The following is a 24,096-nucleotide window of genomic DNA, read 5'->3' on the forward strand; positions in this document are numbered from 1 at the left end:
CCATATTTTGCCCAAGAATTTTTTGCATTCTCACACTTGAATATTCAATAAATGTTTCCTGAGGTTACAGATGATGGTGAGAGTGATGGATTGTAAATCGTCTTTGAGAGATTGTGGTTCTTATGTCACTTGTTTATTTTCCTTTATTTTATAGGCACATTTAGAGAAGAGCAGAAATGCACATACCGATCGCTGATACAAGGCTACATCTGCAAACAGACTGACCAAGTGATCTTAATTCTTGACAGTGCTGATGCCACTTGGACAATGCAAAAGTTATATCCAGTTGTATCTGTGACTAGTGGTTTTGTTGACATCTTTAGTAGCGTAAATGCCAGTACTCCCTGCTCCACTTCAGGGTCTGTATCTGCTTTCTATTCCATTTTACCCACCAAGGAAATCACCAAGGTCTGCTTTGTGGATCAGACTCCTCAAGTTTTGCGTTTTTTTCTATTGGGGAACAAAAGTACCTCCAAGCTCCTTTTGGCTGTATTCTACCATGAACTCCAGAGCCCGAGTGTTTTCTTAGGGGAAAGATTCATTACACCTACTCAGGTTCAATCAACTTCCTCACTGATGAATGGGTCTATTGGTGCCAACTATTTCAGCATCATGGATAACCTCTTGTATGTTGTCCTACAAGGAGAGGAGCCCATTGAAATACGCTCAGGTGTTTCCATTCATTTGGCCCTCACTGTGATGTTTTCAGTTCTAGAAAAAGGCTGGGAAATGATGACCCTTGAAAGACTAACTGACTTCTTGCAGGTTAGCCAAGACCAAATCAGATTTATTCATGAGATGCCTGGCAGTGAAGCAACCTTAAAGGCCATGGCTGACCATAGAGCAAAGAGAAAGCGCAATTGCCCAACTGTGACTTGTGCCAGTCATGATAGAGTTGGTCAACGTAGACTTCTCATGATGGAAATGAGCTCATATAGAGTCCTACCACCCACCACTATGGAAACTATCTCAAAAGTGATGATCGTTGAAATTGGTGATCTGCCAGCAGTAAGGAACACTGGAGTAATTCCATCCTTATCAAGTAACAGATTACAGACTTTGGCTCACCAGGTTATCACTGCTCAACAGACTGGAGTACTAGAGAATGTTCTGAATATGACTATTGGGGCCTTACTAGTGACTCAGTCAAAGGGAGTCATCGGCTATGGGTAAGTACTAATTATAATAACTTCTAAATGAGAGCTGATTTCTTGGATGCACATTGCAAATGTCAGTCTACTTACACTGAATCACATAACCTGTCTGCTTTTTAAGATAGGAATAAAAATGTCAAGAGCCATTTATAGACTTAAATTCTCAATTTAAAAATTCTTTATTAAATCTGTATTCTTCATGGTTATTCTATTTCCTGGGTAGATGTAGACATTATATTTTGGTACTTTAAAATGAAAAGCATGGAGGAAGAAATTTTTCTAAGGCAACTTGTTTTCAATATACTTGTTCATTCATTTATCATGTAATGCATATTTAAGCAGTGGGCTAGATTCTGGGTTTGCTAAGGTGAAACAGATATGATCTTTGCCTTATGGGACAAAAACGCTATCTATCACAATTCCATAGAGCTATGAGCTAAAACTTGAGTACTCAGGGTGTTGATAATAATACCGCCTGTAGGAACTGGGGAAGAGACTTATATTTAGGAGCATTTTGGAGGGATGTCCAGGAGTTTACTAAGCTAAAGCCGTGACCCTGATTGGGTTTTATTTAACCTAGGATTATAAAGCCCTGAAAGGATGTCAAATTGTGTGAGGCAAGAACATAATTGCTGCCAACCGTGTTTATGGCACAGACCTGTGTAGGATCCATAATATCCTTTTTGCTATGCTATTCTGACTCTACAAGCTTGTATTTTGAAGTTCTTTAGCAGATCAATGTTTACTACACACTTCAGAAGTAAATTTACCTGAATATTTCCCTGAGCTTAGTAAATGAAGAAGTACGTGTAGTACACAATAAGGGAAGGCACGTATAAATGACTCTCAATTTTTTTGTACATTGTATTACCCAAGAAATGAATTGTCCAGCCCAAGTTCATCTAAGACATCTGTCACGAGGTCAAGACTGTTAGAGTCCCAAGCTCTAATTTCTAGCAGATACAAAAGAACCAGAAATGATACCCCAAACTGAGATGCCATAATGCTTAGAAAACATGTATAAACTAACCATTTCACACATGCATGCTGCTTGGTTATAGAGGACTCAAAAGATTCAAACATGGATATTCCCTGCAACTTGTCCTCACCACTGGAAAAATAAGCTCAAACCTATGCACATTTTGAGTTGATATAGTTGATGTTGGGTCCCTGAAATAGGTAAAAATTATTTAGATTCTGAGCTATATTACTCAATGAAATTTTAGAGTGTTCATATTCTTTTAGATTATTCTGTTGCTGCTTTTTCACTGTATTTGTGGTAGTGCTAATAAATAAGCAACTAATATTTAATGAGTATGAATTGCTTCTACACAACCATCTCCAGTGGATGTGGTATTCACTATAAAATAAAAAGCAAAACAAAAAGACACACCTTCACATTTTAAGGAATATTCAACTAATACATTGATTGCCTTTTTATACATAGAGCAACATATCCAAATGAAAACTTTGCTAATGTTTATGTTTATGTTTATATTTTACCTGTCTCTGGTGTTCGTCTTCCTTACAGTACACTAGTATGTATGGAAGATATGGAAAGAAAACTCAAGCAATTTTTTTTTCTGGATTCTGGTTGATTTGAAGCGCTTTGAGGACTGTTAGCTTAGAATTTAAAAGTACTCCTAGTTGCATGAGTGGTCAGAATCTATTATATCTTGGATGTTTTTACTAACCACTAAACATTCACCTTGTTATTGATGTAATTATGATATTATGCACGATAATATAAAAATCAGGAGTCTGAGAAAAGATGGTGCTAATGTATCTTAGCTTACGTTTAAATATATTTTCTTTCCTTTAGTCCAGTTTCATTTAGATTCCACCGAGTTCTTATGAGCATATTCTATGTATGGGTGACTAGAGAGAAATAGGGCCAGTTCATTGCTAAATTTTATTTAGATTTTACAGTACTGAGCTTTCTTAATAGGTCATCCTTCCAAAATGACTGATTTTTATATTATATAAAAAAAGACTCGATTGGGATTGACATGTATACACTGATGTGTATAAAATGGATGACTAATAAAATAAATTTTTAAAAAAACCCCAAAAAACAACAAAAACAACAACAAAAAAGACTCAGTGAATATTTAGCTTTTAACTAGAAGGAGAGCAAAGTCAAAGAGTAGAAACAATGGAGATAAAGCAGAGGAAACCCAGGAAAGAGAGTGGACCCAGCACAAGTGTAGGTATGCACACATATGCGTGTGGGATATCATCCTATCATGAGCTTCAGAGAAAAGGGCACCTCTATTGCCCACCATCCGTCATAGCCATCATGTTTTCATTTTTGACTCAGGTATTTCTGACTTAATAAGAAACTGCTGAACATGTATCAGCAGTTTCACATTAGTAGCTTTTTAAGTTTCCTTACTCTGTATAAGGAGCACCTTATCAACCTGACTTGGAAAAGAGAAGAAAACTCGGACAGACAATTGGTGACATGTAGCATCAGTTTTCTGTTGGGATGTGTTATAGTCCCCATCTCTCTCAGTTTCTTTACTACTTTAAGAGAGGTTTCCTAGATATGCAAAAAACAAATCTTCTGAAACTAAGGAAAGGCTGCTGCTTAAGTATATCTGAATAAATCTCTGCAGAATGAGAAATGCCATGTCCTAAGGGACTTAATGAGAACCAGCAAGTTTTCCCATGGTCCTAAGAATTGCACAGTATGGTAAACAACCCTGAAGCCTTGGGCAGATCCCAGGGCCAGCCCTGTTTCTTTCAACTTTGATCAGTGTTAACTCGGACTTCCATTGAACTCACTGGAGAGCCACTGACAAGCTAATGAATTGACCTTTAGACGGCAGAAATTAGTCTGAGGACATAGGCCTTTCAGTGGAAACATCTAAGAAGTTCTTTAAAGGTTCACTCTTGTAAATAGAGCTGCAATGAACATTTTGGTACATGACTCTTTTTGAATTATGGTTTTCTCAGGGTATAAGGCCAGTAGTGGGATTGCTGGGTCATATGATAGTTTTATTTTTAGTGTTTTAAGGAACCTCCATACTGTTCTCCATAGTGGCTGTATCAATTTACATTCCCACCAACAGTGCAAGAGTGTTGCCTTTTCTCCACACCCTTTCCAGCATTTATTGTTTCTAGATTTTTTGATGATGGGCATTCTGACCGGTGTGAGATGATATCTCATTGTAGTTTTGACTTGCATTTCTCTAATGATTAATGATGTTGAGCATTCTTTCATGTGTTTGTTGGCAATCTGTATATCTTCTTTAGAGAAATGTCTATTTAGGTCTTCTGCCCATTTTTGGATTGGGTTGTTTGTTTTTTTGTTATTGAGCTGCATGAGCTGCTTGTAAATCTTGGAGATTAAGCCTTTGTCAGTTGCTTCATTTGCAAATATAGCCAGGACATGGAAGCAACCTAAGTGTCCATCATCAGATGAATGGATAAAGAAGATGTGGCACATATATATAATGGAATATTACTCAGCCATAAAAAGAAATGAAATTGAGATATTTGTAGTGAGGTGGATGGACCTAGAGTCTGTCATACAGAGTGAAGTAAGTCAGAAAGAGAAAAACAAATACCATATGCTAACACATATATATGGAATCTAAGAAAAAAAAAAAAGGTCATGAAGAACCTAGGAGTAAGACAGGAATAAAGACACAGACCTACTAGAGAACGGACTTGAGGATATGAGGAGGGGGAAGGGTAAGCTGTGACAAACTGAGAGAGTGGCATGGACATATATACACTACCAAACATAAAATAGATAGCTAGTGGGAAGCAGCCGCATAGCACAGGGAGATCAGCTCGGTGCTTTGTGACCACCTAGAGGGGTGGGATAGAGAGGGTGGGAGGGAGGGAGACGCAAGAGGGAAGAGATATGGGAACATATGTATATGTATAACTGATTCACTTTGTTATAAAGCAGAAACTAACACACCATTGTAAAGCAATTATACTCCAATAAAGATGCTTAAAAAAAAAAAAGCCAATTCAACCCAAAAAAAAAAAAAAGGTTCACTCTTGTTAATTTAATGGCATTACATGCATTTCAACAAATTGAGGCCATATCAGACATTTACTTATCAAGGGGAGTACTACCTGCTTTCAAAAAGCTACCAACTTCTGCTTTGTGGGGAGAAATGGAGTGCTATTTTTTTTAATTAAATAATATATAACAAATTGGCCTCTCCCAGTCTTTATCCTCCTCTAGAGGCATCTAGATTTAAGTGTCTTCTGCATGGCTAAGTCAGTTTCATGAACCTGTCTTCCATCTTCCAAAACTTTGTTAACCTCTGTTGTTGGTTGCTCTCTCCTCTCCTGCCTTCTTTATCCATGTTGATATACACCATTTTTATTCATTTTTCTTCTTTTAAGTAATTTCGGTGGAGTAGAGGGAACAGAGATAAACATATGTTCAACCTCTGCTTTTTAAACTTGGGGTTCCCCACGAGTGTCTTATTTTATATTCTGCCTTTTATCTGGAATCCTGGCAGTAGAAATTTGATTTTTGCTCCTTTGAGTTTCTTTCCCTCCTGTCTTTTCTTCTTCTCCCTCTCTTTCTCCTGCTTCATAAAAAAAAACCCACCTCTAAATAATATTCTTTGTCATATAGTAAGCATAAATATATCTGTATCTTTCATGGAAGTTTAGCTATTGAAATGCTAAAGCCATTTGTGGTTGGCAGAATTTCTAAAATGACCACCCAAAGGTGTGCTGCCCTAATCCTGGGAACCTATGAATAGGATCAGATGGCATTTCTATGAAGACACTGTGTTATGTGGCACAGTTGACCTTAAGATGGAGAGAATACCCAGGATTATCAAGGTGGCACAATTACACACAACAGCCCTTAAAAGAGGAGAGCTTTATCCTGCTGTGGCAGAAGAGGAAGGCAGAGAGATTCGAAGGGTGAGAAGGAATTGAAGTGTCACTGCTTTTAGGATGAAAGGCACCACATGAGAAAAAAATCAGGTGCACTTTGTAAGTACAGAGTGGACCTTGGCTGACAGCCCACAGGGAAACAGGGACCTCCATTCCACAGCCACAAGGAAATGAATTCCACCAACAATTGGAATGAGTTTGGAAGTGGATTCTCCTGAGAGCCTCCACTTAAGCAGTGAACCCCCAGCCAAGCCTGTCTGAACTCTTGACCCACAACCTGAAGATCATAGATTTGTGATATTTTAAGCCACTGAGTGTGTGGAGTTTTGTTTCACAGCCATAGAAAACGAATATGCTATCTCACATAAAACTCTTTGTTTATGACGTTGCCATGAACCTTGGACCCTAAAAACAGTTATAGGGAACGTGAGCATGGCTCTGTGGCGGTGTATATCTGTGTGTTTTTGCACCCTTCACATTAGTAGCTTTTTAAGTTTCCTCACTCTGTACAAGGAGCACCTTATCAAGCTGACTTGGAATAGAGAAGAAAACTAGGAGAGACAATTGGTGACATGAGTCTTTTGGTGACATTCAGGCTCATTTAACATCTTCTCTTGTGCAACCTCTCCCTGCCCCTTGGGCACCTGCTTTCTAGGAAACAGCTATTTGGAGTATGCAAGGACAGACTCTTTCTGTCAACACTGGAGGATGCTCTTACCAAGACTGGCAGAATATTCATCCGGGAAGGGATTCCCGTACTGCTAGCCTGTCTCTTTCCTCCCTCCTGGCAAAACCACAGCTTTGCCATTAAAGAGTGTTTTTGCACCATTTCTTTTTTTCACTACAATACAAATTCACTGCTTTGTTGAGTTAGGTGGATGGCAAAATTATCATAATGGTATTTTATATATGTGGCTTTGTGGGAAAATGAGATGCTCTGCATAAGTAAACTTTCCATTTAATTAAAAATTGTTTATTTTATCACTACATTTTTAAAAAGACTTCATCTCTTAAACTAAAAAAATATATATATTATCCGGCCTTATTAAATGGAAAATAATGTAGACCTTTCACATTTTTATTGATGATTCATGGTCATCATTAAAGCTATCATTCATTTCACAGCCCTGTTACTGCAGTGGTGCCCTTAGGGACCCTTGTTCTTATACTAAATGGCCCCAGACCACTAAATCTGTGATTCTACTTCTGCAGTTTACATTTTTCCTGCTCTCTTCCTTATAAACAGGAGGAAAATTCTAATCCATTATTGCTGTTGACTTATCTGCATCCAGTAGTTTTCCACCCACACGCACATGTAGTTCTAATTCCAAAATTGAACCAGAACCGTACTACCTTACAATCAATTTAAGATTTATGTGTACAGATGTGAAGTTGTAGCTAAATATAATAAAGACTCATGAAAACTTACATTTGAATGTTTTTTATTTCCCAAACATTAATTGAACAGTTATTATGTCCAAAAAATTATATGGCTCATATGAAAATCTAGAGATTTAAAAATTAATAGATAGGGAAAACAAACATTTACACAATAAGAATATGGTATATTAAATCTCATTATTCTATATCTATTACAAGGAAATCATTAATTCAATATGAGCCTGCTTAACCATTAATCTAGTTTTTCATAAAATTAGTATATTTTTATTTTTATAATATTCATTAGCTGGTCAAGGCTTCAACTTACTATTATACTCCCAAGAGTACCTAAGCAGTGTCATGCACCATAAGTGATCGTTAAATACATGTTGCAAATAGTGAAATGTAACCAGTTTGACTTCTCTGCTATTCTAATACTCCTGTGCAACCAATATCCCGTAACAAATCTCTTCGATCAGAAAGATCTTGAGTGATTTCTCTTTTCCTGGTTAGACTATGACTGCTAGGGGACTCCATCACTAACAGGAAATTTTGAATATTTGTGTATGATCTTAAAAAATGTATTCAGAATTTACATTATCCCAGATAAGATATTCATGCTAGATTTATTATAAAATATTATTTTGAACAATTTTCTGACTAAAATACTTAGGTTTTGACCTCTGAGTTGACCTTGTTGGAAGATGTGCCATGTTTATTTTGTGTCTTTATATTCTCATGGCACAGTGCAACCTATGCCTATGGTTACTCAAATCTCAGTTTGAAATGAAAAATTCCAAAGAACCATAAGAGTTTAATAATAAGTATTAGAGCACAGCAGTAAGTGCACCAGTTCAAGAGTGTATCAGAACTTGAAGTTGGCCAGTCCAAGATAGGTGGTGGCTTTCTAGAGGCATTTAATGACCTAAGAACAGAGGAAGTGCATGGTGGGTACTTATTGGTCATAGTGTTACTATAGTAACATGTATTGGACGCTTGTAATGTGCTAAGTTTGGAATCACTATGCTATAGTGCCAGAAAGAAACCATGAGATCATAAGACATTTTTTTCTCTCTTAGGAGTTGATGGCAGCTAAGGGCATTTGGCTTGGTTTTACAGGGAGCATGAGGGCTATGAAATATAAATAAAATGGTATGTGTCAGCTCTGAAAGATAGGCAGGAAAGTCATTCTTGCCTTACGGACTCTGTGGAAGAACGTTCCTGAGGGACAGAGGTTATGGTGCTGTATTTATCTTTGCCTATCTCATAGTGCCTAAAACAATATTTGTACATAGTGGAAGGGTTAACATTTGTTTGTTAAACTGAACCTAGTGGAGAACTTGCTTTCTTCTTCCAGGGTACAGAATCTCACAATCTCCTCTGAAATTTAAGTTCCCTCATGGCATACCCTAAAAAATTTAATCAAAACATGGGGCTCTTTTATAGGAACCTGACTTAGTAACTTTGAGGAGGCAAAGGCTGAAGAGGAAGTGAGGAAGTATCTCAAAACCCCCCAACCTCACCTCACTGCCCAGGGCTAGCCTTCATCAATATGATTTATTTATTTGTTTGCTCAGTTTGCCATGCAGATAGGAACAATCCCCTCTTCTGTAGTGGAAGCATTTCAGATCTGGCAGATTAAAAAGCAAGAGTTGGAATGAATAGTAGTGATCTCTGAACTGAGACATTTCTGTATTTTCTTGATCTTTCTCTTTTGCTAGCACTTAAGCATTGAAGGAAAAAAAAATTCTTCCACATACCTGGCTGGCTATTGGAAGCTGTTAAATAGTGGTTAAACTGGGAGGATTGGAGGGAAGTTTCCTCCCCCATTTTTTAAAGTTTGGCTGTAGGTCCCTCTGCCTGCAGGCTACAGTCACATTAGCGGTTGGAAATTGGATAACGACAGCACAATGACAAATCCAGGTTGCTTGCAATAAGTTGCTAATCCCTTTGCTTTAATATCGGAGCAGCGGGTAATGATGTTTGGACATCACTCCAGTTTACTGACGACCCCACTGGGGCCAGCAATAGAACCTTACAACTGTCTAACAAGGCGTCAGGTGATTCCCGTCGTCACAGCAACGGACACTGGAATCTAATCTTCCCTCCATCCCTTCTAGCACCCAATAACGCCTAGGTTATATAAGTGGCCCATCATTGCTTGGTAACTTGAATCAATTAACGTTAATTCGCACAATGCTATGATGTATTGTGATCACTTTCATTTCAGGGAAGGGGGAGAAATTGCTATAAGTCACCTAAAATGAGGTTGTCTGTGGTGCTGAGGTATTAATTGGGTGTCCATATTAAATGCAAAAGGAGCCCCATCGTGAAAGGAAAGTGGATGAGTGACTCTCTTGGCTGCTATTGACCTATCAGAAGAAGACAGTGCCCTTTTCCTTTGCTTTTATCTATTACAGTTTTCCCTATTGCGTGTCAAGTTGATGTATTATAAAAAATTCATTTGGTGACCTTTCACCCCCTTAGCAGATTAAACAATTTCACTTCGATGGCATCATTAACAAGACCCTGCATTTAATGATGATTTCTCTAAAAGGCCACGGAGATTCGATTTTAAGCTAACAGATTTATTGCACTATTATAACATATCGTAAAAAACTGTACCACCTACGGTCAGGTTTTAGGTTAGAAACTGCCTAAGAGTTTATGTGGAGCTTAAAGTGGTATTACCTTGGGATATGCTGTAGCAGCAAGTCTCTGACCTCCAGTGGGATGCTGTTTACATTTAATCAGAGATGTTTGCTCACGATAAACTTTAAAGTGTGTCAGGGACGGGCCTTTTAGCAAGTGTTCAGGCAGTTGGTTCCCATCCCTTCGTCTCTAGACATCAATGTACTTATGTCAGGACCTTGGATGGAGTCTTTTGGTTTCTTTAACCTACACGGCCAGCCTGCATCCTGTCCTGCATCAGAAAGCTTTTAAGAAATAGGCCAGTGGAGAAATAGCATCTGGTAACAATGTTAGAATTTTCCGATAACCTAGGAGCCATAGAAGGATGCAATGAATAGCATGGAGTTTTAAAATATGATTTCAATTTTTTCTTTAAATAAAAAGGAGCCTTACTCTTTCAGGCTAAGCAAACTAATAAATGATGATCAGACTAGTGTATGTTGAATTCCCAGTGAGTGATTCTAGCAGAGATCAGGGCCTTAGCTGGTAAATGACCAAAAGGGATTCGTAGGACCACACATGCCCCATCCCCCATTTTCCAGGATTCTCAGGAGAGAGGGAAACTGGTCCCTACAGAAACTTCATAGTTTGTGATCCTCTGTATTTGTTCTTCCACTGTTTCCTCTTCTTAGGACTAATTGTCACCTTTACCTCACATACACTCTCTGTTAAAATAAATATCCTTTTCTCTTCACATAAAAAAAAAAAAGATTAGGGGATCAAGTAGTTGACTCACAAGCATTTAATTGAGGTTTGGGTAGGCTACTATTAAAAAAAAAAAAAATCAAATCTTGTTAGACCTGACCTAGGGTGTTTTGAGGGTAATCTGTTACCCTATATTAGGGTAATATATGTGATATATGGTGTCTATATATCTCCATTTAATTGCTAAAACCCTATTGCATGCCTCTGATGTGTAATACACAATAGGCTTAATGGGACAATAGGCGTATAACCCAGAATATTCGTTTAATAGAGCTGCCTTGGTCTTCAAAAATACCGAAGCTCTGGTAAAAAGATGTTTTGAGGTATCATGAATTACGTAACTATTTTATTTTATAATTATTCCATTTTATTGCTAAGTCACATCAGCAATTAATGTGCTCAAAAGAGATGAAAAACAGTATAGCTCTAGACCTTGGGCATGCACTTACTCTTGGTAAGACCTTTGGCAAAATACTTAAGCCTTTTTGGACCTCAGTTTCTTCATGTGCAAATAAGAGTACCTATGTCATAGTGTCACTTTAAAGATGCAATGAGTTTATAGGTGGAAAGCGTAGAATAGTACTTGGTACAGGGTGTAAGTGCTCAGCATATATTAATTGATAAATAAGTATTATTCTCCCTAAGGACTTCATTCAACTGAAATCAATTAATCAATGAATTCCACAGTTGTCGATTCTATTTAGTGCAAGCATCCTGTGGAGACGATGAATATGAAAGGGTTGTCGTGAGATTAAATGAGCTATTCCATGGGAAACAGTGGTGTGGGAGGTTGCTCCCAGGCACCTCTTTCCAGTTCTTTTCGGTGACGTCATCTTGGTACCACAGAATTAGCCATGGTGAATGTATTTATACTGTGGAAATTGGAAAACACTAGCACCTCTTGGGGGAGAGCTGGTTTACTAGCCTACTTAGAACATATCCCCACCTTCTAAATATTTTAGTCTGATAAGTTGCCTCACTAAGGCTTTTTTGGAGCTGATATGAACAAATTGTGATAAAAATCTAAGTTCATAATATGTGCTCCTCCCATCTCCCCCCCCCCCACCCCGCCCCAACCAGTGCATTCTTTCCTATGGCAAAGCAAACATATAAAGTAAATATATAATTATTCTTTACTTATAAGGTCATGTTTGCTATACAGTGTATTATTCAGTTTCTAGAAACAAAGGCAAAGGCAAATCTTCTCACTGGTAATAATGTATTATGGAAAAAAGCTACTGCAGTGATATGATATCTGTAATCTTAGGCATGTATTATTTTCTTTTTTAACATGTGCCAGAAATACAAGCAGTTTCGAAACTGGGAACTTGATATATATTCGGCCCTATGGTCTTTCAGTCCTAGTCCAGCCTTCAGATGGAGAAGTGGGAAAAGAACTTACAGTACAGCCACAGCTCGTTTTTCTGGATAAGCAGGTACCTTGTGCACAGGTAACAATCTTTATTTAGAGCGGGGTACCATGTTGTATTTGGCGCATGTTTCATATTCGATCATCTTCACGATACACATGTACAGAGTGCCCACCCTGTGACATTTGGTGCACTTAGAACATCTAACTACTTTCATTATTTTCCTTCCATTTCACAGCCTGCTTTCCTTCCACTTTCTATAAATGTCCAGAATTTGATCAAGGGTGAAAATAGAATTCTGATACTTTTTTTCCTCAAGCAAATTCTTACAGTAGGTCTCATGTATCTTCTCAGAAATCTCGCCTTCTCCAAGTGCTGGATCTATATCTGAAGAAGTCATTTCATATGCTAATGAAGGAATTTATGCCATCACATCTGCATTATAGTTCTATGTTGTTTTAAATGATTTCTCCTGTATGTGGTTAAGTACAGCATCAACAAGAGGCTTCTGTGCTTAATTCTAATTTCAGTGTCCATGCCCTCTGATTCTATTTTCTCTTGTCTATATTTACTAATATCAAGGGGGGGAAAGTGAAATATGATACTCAAGTCAGCTTTCCACTCTTGACTTTAAAAATGCCTCCCCTGACGTGCTTACAGAGGGATGAAGGCCATGGGCCTGAGGTCCACACTTCCGCTCTAGCCTGGCACCCACCCAACTCTCTCCTGCTTTGTCGTCTTAATCTTTCCTTCCTTATTGACCCTCAACACACCGTGCCACTCTCCTTTTCTGTAAACTTAACTTTCCTTTCTCCTCTTCACTGCCCTGCCCCAACTTTTCTTGCAATAATCTCCCTTCTGTCCTCTCAGTAAGCTAATTTGATATAGTCTTCTTAACATGAGAAAGAATATTTATTTATTATTTTTTTCTTTGTTTATTTCTCATGAATGTGCGCTTTATAAAAGATTCTGTGTGAATCCTCTTCTTTTTCAGATAACTTCACAAAATTCTCTTCTGAGTCCAACTTTTCCCTTTTTTTCCTGTTTCCAGAATCGGAGAGTAGAGTCGTTGGGACCCCCGTCAGAGCCTTGGGTCATTTCTGTTTCTCTGGAAGGGACATCAGATTCCATGCTGAGAGGTAGGTACCCGTGACATTCAGAGACCTGCTATAATTGCATCTGCACAGAAATGTTTGCTACCCTTGGGAATCTATAACAAAAGTCGCTAATACTCAGTATCTTTGTTAGTTTGGAAGAAATCCCCTTCACCACCAGTCTACAACGCCAGTGTCTGCAAAAGGGAACATTAGGTTGGCAGGAAATGTTTAACAAACCATCTGCCCACCTACCCCCACCCCTGCCGGCATGGTGAGGAGCATTATTGTCATACCCGTATCTTCAGTATGGTGTAAGGAAAAGGGCATGGCCCCCTGATCACGTACAGATGATTCTCTGGTACAGTATCAAGTCATAGGTACAATGTGGTTTCTATGGGGAAACAGAAACACTGGCTCTCAATGTTATAAAGAATAAATGTGATGGCAAATGCAAAGCGCCTGGCCCAGAACAGGCCCTGAGAGCTCATTTTCTCCTCTCCAGCTTTCTTGGTCCTCCGTTACCTTCCTGTTCAGTCCGAGTACCACTGCTAGCTTCATTTACTTCCCTGGAGCTTGTGCATATGAAAATCAAAAACCACCATTCTGTTCTTTGCTTCTATAAGTTTTACTATTTTAGATACTTCATATACATGAAATCATACAGTGTTAGTCCTTCTGTGACTGGTTGATTTCACGTAGCATAATGTCCTCAAGATTCATCTATGCTGCAATGTATTTCAGAACTTTTTTTTTGAGTTTTATTTATTTTTTATACAGCAGGTTCTTATTAGTTATCTATTTTATACATATTAGTGTATATATGTCAATCCCAATCTCCCAATTCATCCCATCACCCTCCGCCCCGCTTTCCCCCCTTGGTGTCCATACATTTGTTCTCTACATCTGTGTCTCTATTTCTGCTTTGCAAACCGGTTCATCTGTACCATTTTTCTAGATTCCACATATATCCGTTAATATACGATATTTGTTTTTCTCTTTCTGACTTACTTCACTCTGTATAACAGTCTCTAGGTCCAACCACATCTCTACAAATGACCCAATTTCGTTCCTTTTTATGGCTGAGTAATATTCCATTGTATATATGTACCACATCTTTATCCATTCTTCTGTCGATGGGCATTTAGGTTGCTTCCATGACCTGGCTATTGTAAATAGTGCTGCAATGAACATTGGGGTGCATGTGTCTCTTTGAATTATGGTTTTCTCAGGGTATATGCCCAGTAGTGGGATTGCTGGGTCATATGGTAATTCTATTTTTAGTTTTTAAAGAAAACTTTAACAAACAAAACACTTTAACAAACAAAACTTTAACAAACAAAACAGCCACTGTTCTCCATAGTGGCTGTATCAATTTACATTCCCACCAACAGTGCAAGAGTGTTCCCTTTCCTCCACACCCTCTCCAGCATTTATTGTTTCTAGATTTTTTGATGATGGCCATTCTGACTAGTGTGAGATGATACCTCATTGTAGTTTTGATTTGCATTTCTCTAATGATTAATGATGTTGAGCATTCTTTCATGTGTCTGTTGGCCATCTCTATATCTTCTTTGGAGAAATGTCTATTTAGGTCTTCTGCCCATTTTTGGATTGGGTTGTTTGTTTTTTTGTTATTGAGCTGCATGAGCTGCTTGTAAATCTTGGAGATTAATCCTTTGTCAGTTGCTTCATTTGCAAATATTTTCTCCCATTCTGAGGGTTGTCTTTTCATCTTGTTTATGGTTTCCTTTGCTGTGCAAAAGCTTTTAAGTTTCATTAGGTCCCATTTGTTTATTTGTGTTTTTATTTCCATTTCTCTAGGAGCTGGGTCAAAAAGGATCTTGCTGTGATTTATGTCATAGAGTGTTCTGCCTATGTTTTCCTCTAAGAGTTTGATAGTGTCTGCCCTTACACTTAGGTCTTTAATCCATTTTGAGTTTATTTTTGTGTATGGTGTCAGGGAGTGTTCTAATTTCATACTTTTACATGTACCTGTCCAATTTTCCCAACACCACTTATTGAAGAGGCTGTCTTTTCTCCACTGTATATGCTTGCCTCCTTTATCAAAGATAAGGTGACCATATGTGCGTGGGTTTATCTCTGGGCTTTCTATCCTGTTCCATTGATCTATATTTCTGTTTTTGTGCCAGTACCAAACTGTCTTGATTACTGTAGCTTTGTAACATAGTCTGAAGTCAGGGAGCCTGATTCCTCCAGCTCCATTTTTCGTTCTCAAAATTGCTTTGGCTATTCAGGGTCTTTTGTGTTTCCATACAAATTGTGAAATTTTTTGTTCTAGTTCTGTGAAAAATGCCAGTGGTAGTTTGATAGGGATTGCATTGAATCTGTAGATTGCTTTGGGTAGTAGAGTCATTTTCACAATGTTGATTCTTCCAATCCAAGAACATGGTATATCTCTCCATCTATTTGTATCATCTTTAATTTCTTTCATCAGTGTCCTATAATTTTCTGCATACAGGTCTTTTGTCTCCTTAGGTAGGTTTATTCCTAGATATTTTATTCTTTTTGTTGCAATGGTAAATGGGAGTGTTTCCATAATTTCTCTTTCAGATTTTTCATCATTAGTGTGTAGGAATGCAAGAGATTTCTGGGCATTAATTTTGTATCCTGCAACTTTACCAAATTCATTGATTAGCTCTAGTAGTTTTCTGGTGGCATTTTTAGGATTCTCTATGTATAGTATCATGTCATCTGCAAACAGTGACAGCTTTACTTCTTCTTTTCCGATTTGGATTCCTTTTATTTCTTTTTCTTCTCTGATTGCTGTGGCTAACACTTCCAAAACTATGTTGAATAATAGTGGTGAGAGTGGGCAACCTTGTCTTGTTCCTGATCTTAGTGGAAATGGTTTCAGTTTTTCACCATTGAGGACGATGTTGGCTGTGGGTTTGTCATACATGGCCTTTATTATGTTGAGGAAAGTTCCCTCTATGCCTACTTTCTGAAGGGCTTTTATCATAAATGGGGGTTGAATTTTGTTGAAAGCTTTCTCTGCATCTATTGAGATGATCATATGGTTTTTCTCCTTCAATTTGTTAATATGGTGTATCACGTTGATTGATTTGCGTATGTTGAAGAATCCTTGCATTCCTGGAATAAACCCCACTTGATCATGGTGTATGATCCTTTTAATGTGCTGTTGGATTCTGTTTGCTAGTATTTTGTTGGGGATTTTTGCATCTATGTTCATCAGTGATATTGGCCTGTAGTTTTCTTTCTTTGTGACATCTTTGTCTGGTTTTGGTATCAGGGTGATGGTGGCCTTGTAGAATGAGTTTGGGAGTGTTCCTCCCTCTGCTATATTTTGGAAGAGTTTGAGAAGGATAGGTGTTAGCTCTTCTTTAAATGTTTGGTAGAATTTGCCTGTGAAGCCATCTGGTCCTGGGCTTTTGTTTGTTGGAAGATTTTTAATCACAGTTTCAATTTCAGAGCTTGTGATTGGTCTGTTCATATTTTCTATTTCTGCCTGGTTCAGTCTCAGCAGGTTGTGCATTTCTAAGAATCTGTCCATTTCTTCCAGGTTGTCCATTTTATTGTCATAGAGTTGCTTGTCGTAATCTCTCATGATCGTTTGTATTTCTGCAGTGTCAGTGGTTACTTCTCCTTTTTCATTTCTAATTCTATTGATTTGAGTTTTCTCCCTTTTTCTCTTGATGAGTCTAGCTAATGGTTTATCAATTTTGTTTATCTTCTCAAAGAACCAGCTTTTAGTTTCATTGATTTTTGCTATTGTTTCCTTCATTTCTTTTTCATTTATTTCTGATCTGATCTTTATGATTTCTTTCCTTCTGCTAGCTTTGGGGTTTTTTTGCTCTTCTTTCTCTAATTGCTTTAGGTGCAAGGTTAGGTTGTTTATTCGAGATGTTTCCTGTTTCTTGAGGTAGGCTTGTATTGCTATAAACTTCCCTCTTAGAACTGCTTTTGCTGCATCCCATAGGTTTTGGGTCGTCGTGTCTCCATTGCCATTTGTCTCTAGGTATGTTTTGATTTCCCCTTTGAATTCTTCAGTGATCACTTCGTTATTAAGTAGTGTATTGTTTAGCCTCCATGTGTTTGTATTTTTTACAGATTTTTTCCTGTAATTGATATCTAGTCTCATAGGATTGTGGTCGGAAAAGATACTTGATATGATTTCAATTTTCTTAAATTTACCAAGGCTTGATTTGTGACCCAAGATATGATCTATCCTGGAGAATGTTCCATGAGCACTTGAGAAAAATGTGTATTCTGTTGTTTTTGGGTGGAATGTCCTATAAATATCAATTAAGTTCATCTTGTTTAATGTATCATTTAAAGCTTGTGTTTCCTTATTTATTTTCATTTTGGATGATCTGTCCATTGGTGAAAGTGGGGTGTTAAAGTCCCCTACTATGATTGTGTTACTGTCGATTTCCCCTTTTATGGCTGTTAGTATTTGCCTTATGTATTGAGGTGCTCCTATGTTGGGTGCATAAATATTTACAATTGTTATACCTTCCTCTTGGATCGATCCCTTGATCATTATATAGTGTCCTTCTTTGTCTCTTGTAATAGTCTTTATTTTAAAGTCTATTTTGTCTGATATGAGAATTGCTACTCCAGCTTTCTTTTGATTTCCATTTGCATGGAATATCTTTTTCCATCCCCTCACTTTCAGTCTGTATGTGTCTCTAGGTCTGAAGTGGGTCTCTTGTAGACAGCATATATATGGGTCTTATTTTTGTATCCATTCAGCCAGTCTGTGTCTTTTGGTGGGAGCATTTAATCCATTTACATTGAAGGTAATTATCGATATGTATGTTCCTATTCCCATTTTCTTAAATATTTTGGATTTGTTATTGTAGGTGTTTTCCTTCTCTTGTGTTTCTTGCCTAGAGAAGTTCCTTTAGCATTTGTTGTAAAGCTGGTTTGGTGGTGATGAACTCTCTCAGCTTTTGCTTGTCTGTAAAGGTTTTAATTTCTCCATCAAATCTGAATGAGATCCTTGTTGGGTAGAGTAACCTTGGTTGTAGGTTTTTCTCCTTCAACACTTTAAGTATGTCCTGCCACTCCCTTCTGGCTTGCAGAGTTTCTGCTGAAAGATCAGCTGTTAACCTTATGGGGATTCCCTTGTGTGTTATTTGTTGTTTTTCCCTTGCTGCTTTTAATATGTTTTCTTTATATTTAATTTTTGATAGTTTGATTAATATGTGTCTTGGTGTGTTTCTCCTTGGATCTATCCTGTATGAGACTCTCTGTGCTTCCAGGACTTGATTAACTATTTCCTTTCCCATATTAGGGAAGTTTTCAACTATAATCTCTTCAAATATTTTCTCAGTCCCTTTCTTTTTCTCTTCTTCTTCTGGGACCTCTGTAATTCGAATACTGGTGCATTTAATGTTGTCCCAGAGGTCTCTGAGACTGTCCTCAGTTCTTTTCATTCTTTTTTCTTTATTCTGCTCTGCAGTAGTTATTTCCACTATTTTATCTTTCAGGTCACTTATCTGTTCTTCTGCCTCAGTTATTCTGCTATTGATCCCGTCTAGAGTATTTTTAATTTCATTTATTGTGTTTTTCATCGTTGCTTGGTTCCTCTTTAGTTCTTCTACGTCCTTGTTAAATGTTTCTTGCATTTTGTCTATTCTATTTCCAAGATTTTGGATCATCTTTACTATCATTATTCTGAATTCTTTTTCAGGTAGACTGCCTATTTCCTCTTCATTTGTTAGGTCTGGTGTGTTTTGACCCTGCTCCTTCACCTGCTGTGTGTTTTTTTGCCTTCTCAGTTTGCTTATCTTACTGTGTTTGGGGTCTCCTTTGCACAGGCTGCAGGTTCGTAATTCCCATTGTTTTTGGTATCTGTCCCCTGTGGCTAAGGTTGGTTCAGTGGGTTGTGTAGGCTTCCTGGTGGAGGGGATTAGTGCCTGTGTTCTGGTGGATGAGGTTGGATCTTGTCTTTCTTGTGGGCACGTCCACGTCTGGTGGTGTGTTTTGGGGTGTCTGTGGCCTTATTATGATTTTAGGCAGCCTCTCTGCTAATGGATGGGGCTGTGTTCCTGTCTTGCTAGTTGTTTGGCATAGAGTGTCCAGCACTGTCTTGCAACATTCTTTATTTTAAAGTCTATTTTATCTTATATGAGTATTGCTACTCCAGCTTTCTTTTGATTTCCATTTGCATGGAATATCTTTTTCCATCTCCTCACTTTCGGTCTGTATGTGTCCCTAGGTCTGAAGTAGGCCTCTTGTAGGCAGCATATATATGGGTCTTGTTTTTGTATCCATTCAGCGAGTCTGTGTCTTTTGGTTGGAGCATTTAATCCATTCACCTTTAAGGTAATTATCAATATGTATGTTCCTATGACCATTTTCTTAATTGTTTTGGGTTTGTTATTGCAGGTCCTTTCCTTCTCTTGTGTTTTCCTATTAGAGAAGTTCCTTTAGCATTTGTTGTAGAGCTGGTTTAGTGGTGCTGAATTCTCTTAGCTTTTACTTGTCTGTAAAGCTTTTGATTTCTCCATCGAATCTGAATGAGATCCTTGCTGGGTAGAGTAATCTTGGTTGTAGGTTCTTCCCTTTCATCACTTTAAGTATATCATGCCACTCCCTTCTGGCTTGTAGAGTTTCTGCTGAGAAATCAGCTGTTAACCTTATGGGAGTTCCCTTGTATGTTATTTGTCGTTTTTCCCTTGCTGCTTTCAATAATTTTTCTTTGTCTTTAATTTTTGCCAATTTGATTATTATGTGTCTCGGCGTGTTTCTCCTTGGGTTTATCCTGTATGGGACTCTCTGTGCTTCCTGGACTTGGGTGGCTGTTTCCTTTCCCGTGTTGGTGAACTTTCCAACTATAATCTCTTCAAATATTTTCTTGGGTCCTTTCTCTCTCTCTTCTCCTTCTGGGACCCCTATAATGTGAATGTTGTTGTATTTAATGTTGTCCCAGAGGTCTCTTAGGCTGTCTTCATTTCTTTTCATTCTTTTTTCTTTATTCTGTTCAGCAGCAGTGAATTCCACTATTCTGTCTTCCAGGTCACTTATCCGTTCTTCTGCCTCAGTTATTCTACTATTGATTTCTTCTAGGGTATTTTTCATTTCAGTTATTGTATTGTTCATCTCTGTTTGTTTGTTCTTTAATTCTTCTAGATCTTTGTTAAACATTTCTTGCATCTTCTCGATCTTTGCCTCCATTCTTTTTCCGAGGTCCTGGATCATCTTCACTATCATTATTTTGAATTCTTTTTGTGGAAGGTTGCCTATCTCCACTTCATTTACTTGTTTTTCTGGGCTTTTATCTTGTTCCTTCATCTGGTACATAGCCCTCTGCCTTTTCATCTTGTCTATCTTTCTGTGAATGTGGTTTTTGTTCCACAGGCTGCAGGATTGTAGTTCTTCTTGCTTCTGCTGTCTGCCCTCTTCCAGTTACTTCTTGCTCTACCCTGGCTTTGAGTCTAAGCTCATTCACATGCCTCCTATAAAATATGTACCTTGCCATACTGCATACATTACCCGTACCCAGTTCCTTACTCACACTCCATACCTTATCATATCCCATACCTACTCCTCTACTATACCTTACTCAGCATCCATACTTTACTGTGCCCCACTCCTGACACATAGTCCCCCCAATTCTTCATTGGTTTCCTCTCTGTTATCCCAAGGATATCATCACTGTCTAGCTTAGAATCATATTGGATCATGCAAAATGAATGAGTCATGAAGCCGTTTGTTATTTTCCTCCATTAACACCAACTCATGCTCAAGCTAACTGACTCTCCTGGATCAGTATAGTCACCGTTGTCCTCTTTGGGAGATTCAATGAGAGCGTATGAGAAATGGGCTGAGGTCATCTTATATGCACACGTTTTTGTGCATGTGTGTGAGTGTCATGAAATAGGAAAAAAATGTTGTGTCATTTTCTTTGTAGAATGCCCACATCACCAAACACTCTATTTCAATGATTGAAAGTATCTCTTGAAGCCATCATGAAATATTTCTCCTTAACTTCAGAAAGAATGGAAGCAAAACCATTTGGCATGGATTACCTAACTTATTCTAAGTATTTCCTGCAGAAAAATAAATTAACAACAACAAAACCCGGTCTATATGTCTATCCTAAATCTTTTGTTCTGCAGTTTAACTTCATGTTCCTTTGTCTCAGTAAATCCTCTTCAGGTCAAAAAAAAAAAAAGAGATTATAACCAAAAGTGGGTTTATATACACAAAGACAATTATTTTAGGGTCCTTCAGATCCTTTGATATTTAGCTGTAAATCCTAGTTGTAGAAAAAATGTGTTCTTAATACTAAAAAAATAAACTCTCAACATTAATGATGTAACAGTTTGCTAGTGTGGATAGCTAGGGGTAAGAGGGATAGTTTTGGGGGTGAAAAGTATTTTAGAAACCCTATGCCCTACAGAATCACATTCAAGTAGCATTCCCTGATAAAGCATGTCATCAGCTTCAATCTTGTGTGAAGCCCAAAACCCCATCTCCTCCCAGGTTCCCTCAGCCAGGACCAGCTTGATCAGGGAGGCTGTCAATGACATTTGTCTATTTTACAGTTACCATTCCAGAGATATGATGAACCCTGGAGTAATGTACTGTACTTGGCAACAAACTGCCTCAGCTTTGGGGCACATATGCTTCAAAGCTGAGAATATCGTAGATATATATGGGAATCTTTGTAGAGATCTCTGAGGCAAGCTGGTATTTAACACAAAAGCAAACCCATTTGGAGCTAAAGTACTTTCCATTAGGCAGTTTGGCGGCTGTTCTATGAGGCAGACTCACTGTGCTCGCCAGACACATTTCGATTAAATGCTGCTTTGTATTCCTCCAAAGATGGGAACAATAAGAACGTTTGTCAAAGGGAAAACTGTAGCAAATGATTTCATGTTGAACATCTGTACTCTGCAGTTCATTGTTTGCAAGAGTTTATTGACCATAATTTTGATGCATATAGGTTTTAAAGAGTATAAACGGCATTTGTCTTGGTGCCTATCATTTATTTGAGTCTTGGCTTATTTATTTCCATTTTTTCTGGGCATTTTATTTATTTTGGGACTCTGAAGAGATGAAGGAAAGGATGTTTCTGAAAAAGGAAATTTTAATTAGCTCTGCAAAATTGATGAAGAAAGACAATGTTTTCCCAAAAAGGACTGAGCAATTGAATTGAGAAATAGAACACTATGCATATTCTATCTTTATGATACCTTTCAGCCTTAAAGATCTCAAACCAATTTTTAAACGTTAGGACCACTCTCCTATCTCATTGTCCATCATACCAATCATAGTGACATTTCCAGAGTGAAATGGAGCAGCTGTTAATTAACAAAGTAATTTGAGGATAGTGGAGTCAGAAGACTAATTAAAGGCATTGTGAATGGGATCCAGAGCTAAGTTTCCTTCTTTTACTTTATAAATGGATGGCCTATTGTTAGAAGATGTCAGCTTTCCTTTTTGCATTTTATTCAGGGAAACCATAGCCCAGACAATCCAAGTTGCTGAACAGGGTAGCCTTTATCACTCTTGATTTGATGCATTGCTGTGGTCCTGATCTATTGGCCTAACTCTGTCACCGCATAAACCACAGATCCCTTGAATAGAAGAGAGGCAGAGCCTAGAAACTGATCACCTAGAAAGAGAATAGACTTTCTTTCTTGAGAGACATTTAAATAGTCAGTATAAAATAGTAGCTAAGAATACAAACTTTGAAAACAGGCAGATTTGAGCTATAACCCCCTCACCATGTAATTTAACCTTTCCTGAGTCTCCTTTCTTTCTTTCTTTCTTTCTTTCTTTCTTTCTTTCTTTCTTTCTTTCTTTCTTTATGGCTGGTGTTGCGTCTTCGTTTCTGTGCGAGGGCTTTCTCTAATTGCTGCTAGTGGGGGCCACTCTTCATCGCAGTGTGCGGGCCTCTCACTATCGCGGCCTCTCTTGTTGCGGAGCACAGGCTCCAGACGCGCAGGCTCAGTAATTGTGGCTCACGGGCCTAGTTGCTCCGCGGCATGTGGGATCTTCCCAGACCAGGGCTCGAACCCGTGTCCCCTGCATCGGCAGGCAGACTCTCAACCACTGTGCCACCAGGGAAGCCCCTGAGTCTATTTCTTAATCTCTAGAATATTGGTAATAGTATAGTTTATAGGGTTGTGTAGTTTATGTACAATGATAAATATAAAGCACAACGTCTGGCATAGTAAGCTTTCAATATATGTTGGCTGTTGTTGTTATTATTCTATCTTGGATTATTTGGTTCCAAGATTTGTCTAAGAGAAGCCTGATGGATTTAGTAACCTCTTCAATTAAATTTTTTTTTCTATATTGTTCATTTGCCTCTCTACACGGAAGACTTGAAGAAATTGCTCTTGTGTAGGTAACTAACATTCACTTTTTGGTTTTGTGTTTATTTGTAGGATGTACTCAGGCAGAAACTCAAGATGGTTATGTGAGGTTCTCCAACTTGGCAGTTTTGATCTCTGGATCAAATTGGCACTTTATTTTTACTGTCACTTCCCCTCCAGGTAATTTCAGCACAGTGTGTTTTTATTATCTGTTCCTTTTTTTAAAAAAAATATAACCCCTTCTCCTTTATAATGGGACTAGCTTCTATCATGAATAAGAAGTCATTGTAGTTTAGAGAAAAAATTCTCTTGGTTGTATCATTAAGGTGTGAGAAGCAAGAACACATGTAGAAATTAAGCCTCATGAGAATCATGGTAAGCAAGAATCCAAATGTACATTTTCCTCTAGTTATTAAAATTTACTTTGAATGTTCTATTTGTTTTTCTATGACATTTGATGTAATTTGGTTGGGTATTAATTTAAGAATTTTAATTTATAAGAAGG

The 24,096-nt window shown here is 37.9% G+C and overlaps 1 protein-coding gene across 17 annotated transcripts in view; it reads left to right on the plus strand.

Annotated features, from left to right (window-relative positions):
- PKHD1 (PKHD1 ciliary IPT domain containing fibrocystin/polyductin) overlaps positions 1-24,096 on the plus strand; it is a 439,380-nt gene that overhangs the window by 394,849 nt on the left and 20,435 nt on the right. For 11 of the 17 annotated variants that reach the window (XM_082411613.1, XM_082411609.1, XM_082411615.1 and 8 more), the window contains 4 exons: positions 155-1,169; positions 12,109-12,259; positions 13,173-13,317; positions 23,664-23,771. In XM_082411613.1, coding sequence (XP_082267739.1) covers positions 155-1,169; positions 12,109-12,259; positions 13,173-13,317; positions 23,664-23,771 — 1,419 coding nt within the window. Of the gene's footprint in view, positions 1-154; positions 1,170-12,108; positions 12,260-13,172; positions 13,318-23,663; positions 23,772-24,096 lie in introns of those variants that run through there. The other 6 variants (XM_082411619.1, XM_082411620.1, XM_082411618.1 and 3 more) reach the window with 5 other exon arrangements.

The sequence above is a fragment of the Balaenoptera physalus genome (assembly GCF_965194825.1).
Source record: "Balaenoptera physalus genome assembly, chromosome: 11".
Classification (NCBI taxonomy): Eukaryota; Metazoa; Chordata; class Mammalia; order Artiodactyla; family Balaenopteridae; genus Balaenoptera; species Balaenoptera physalus.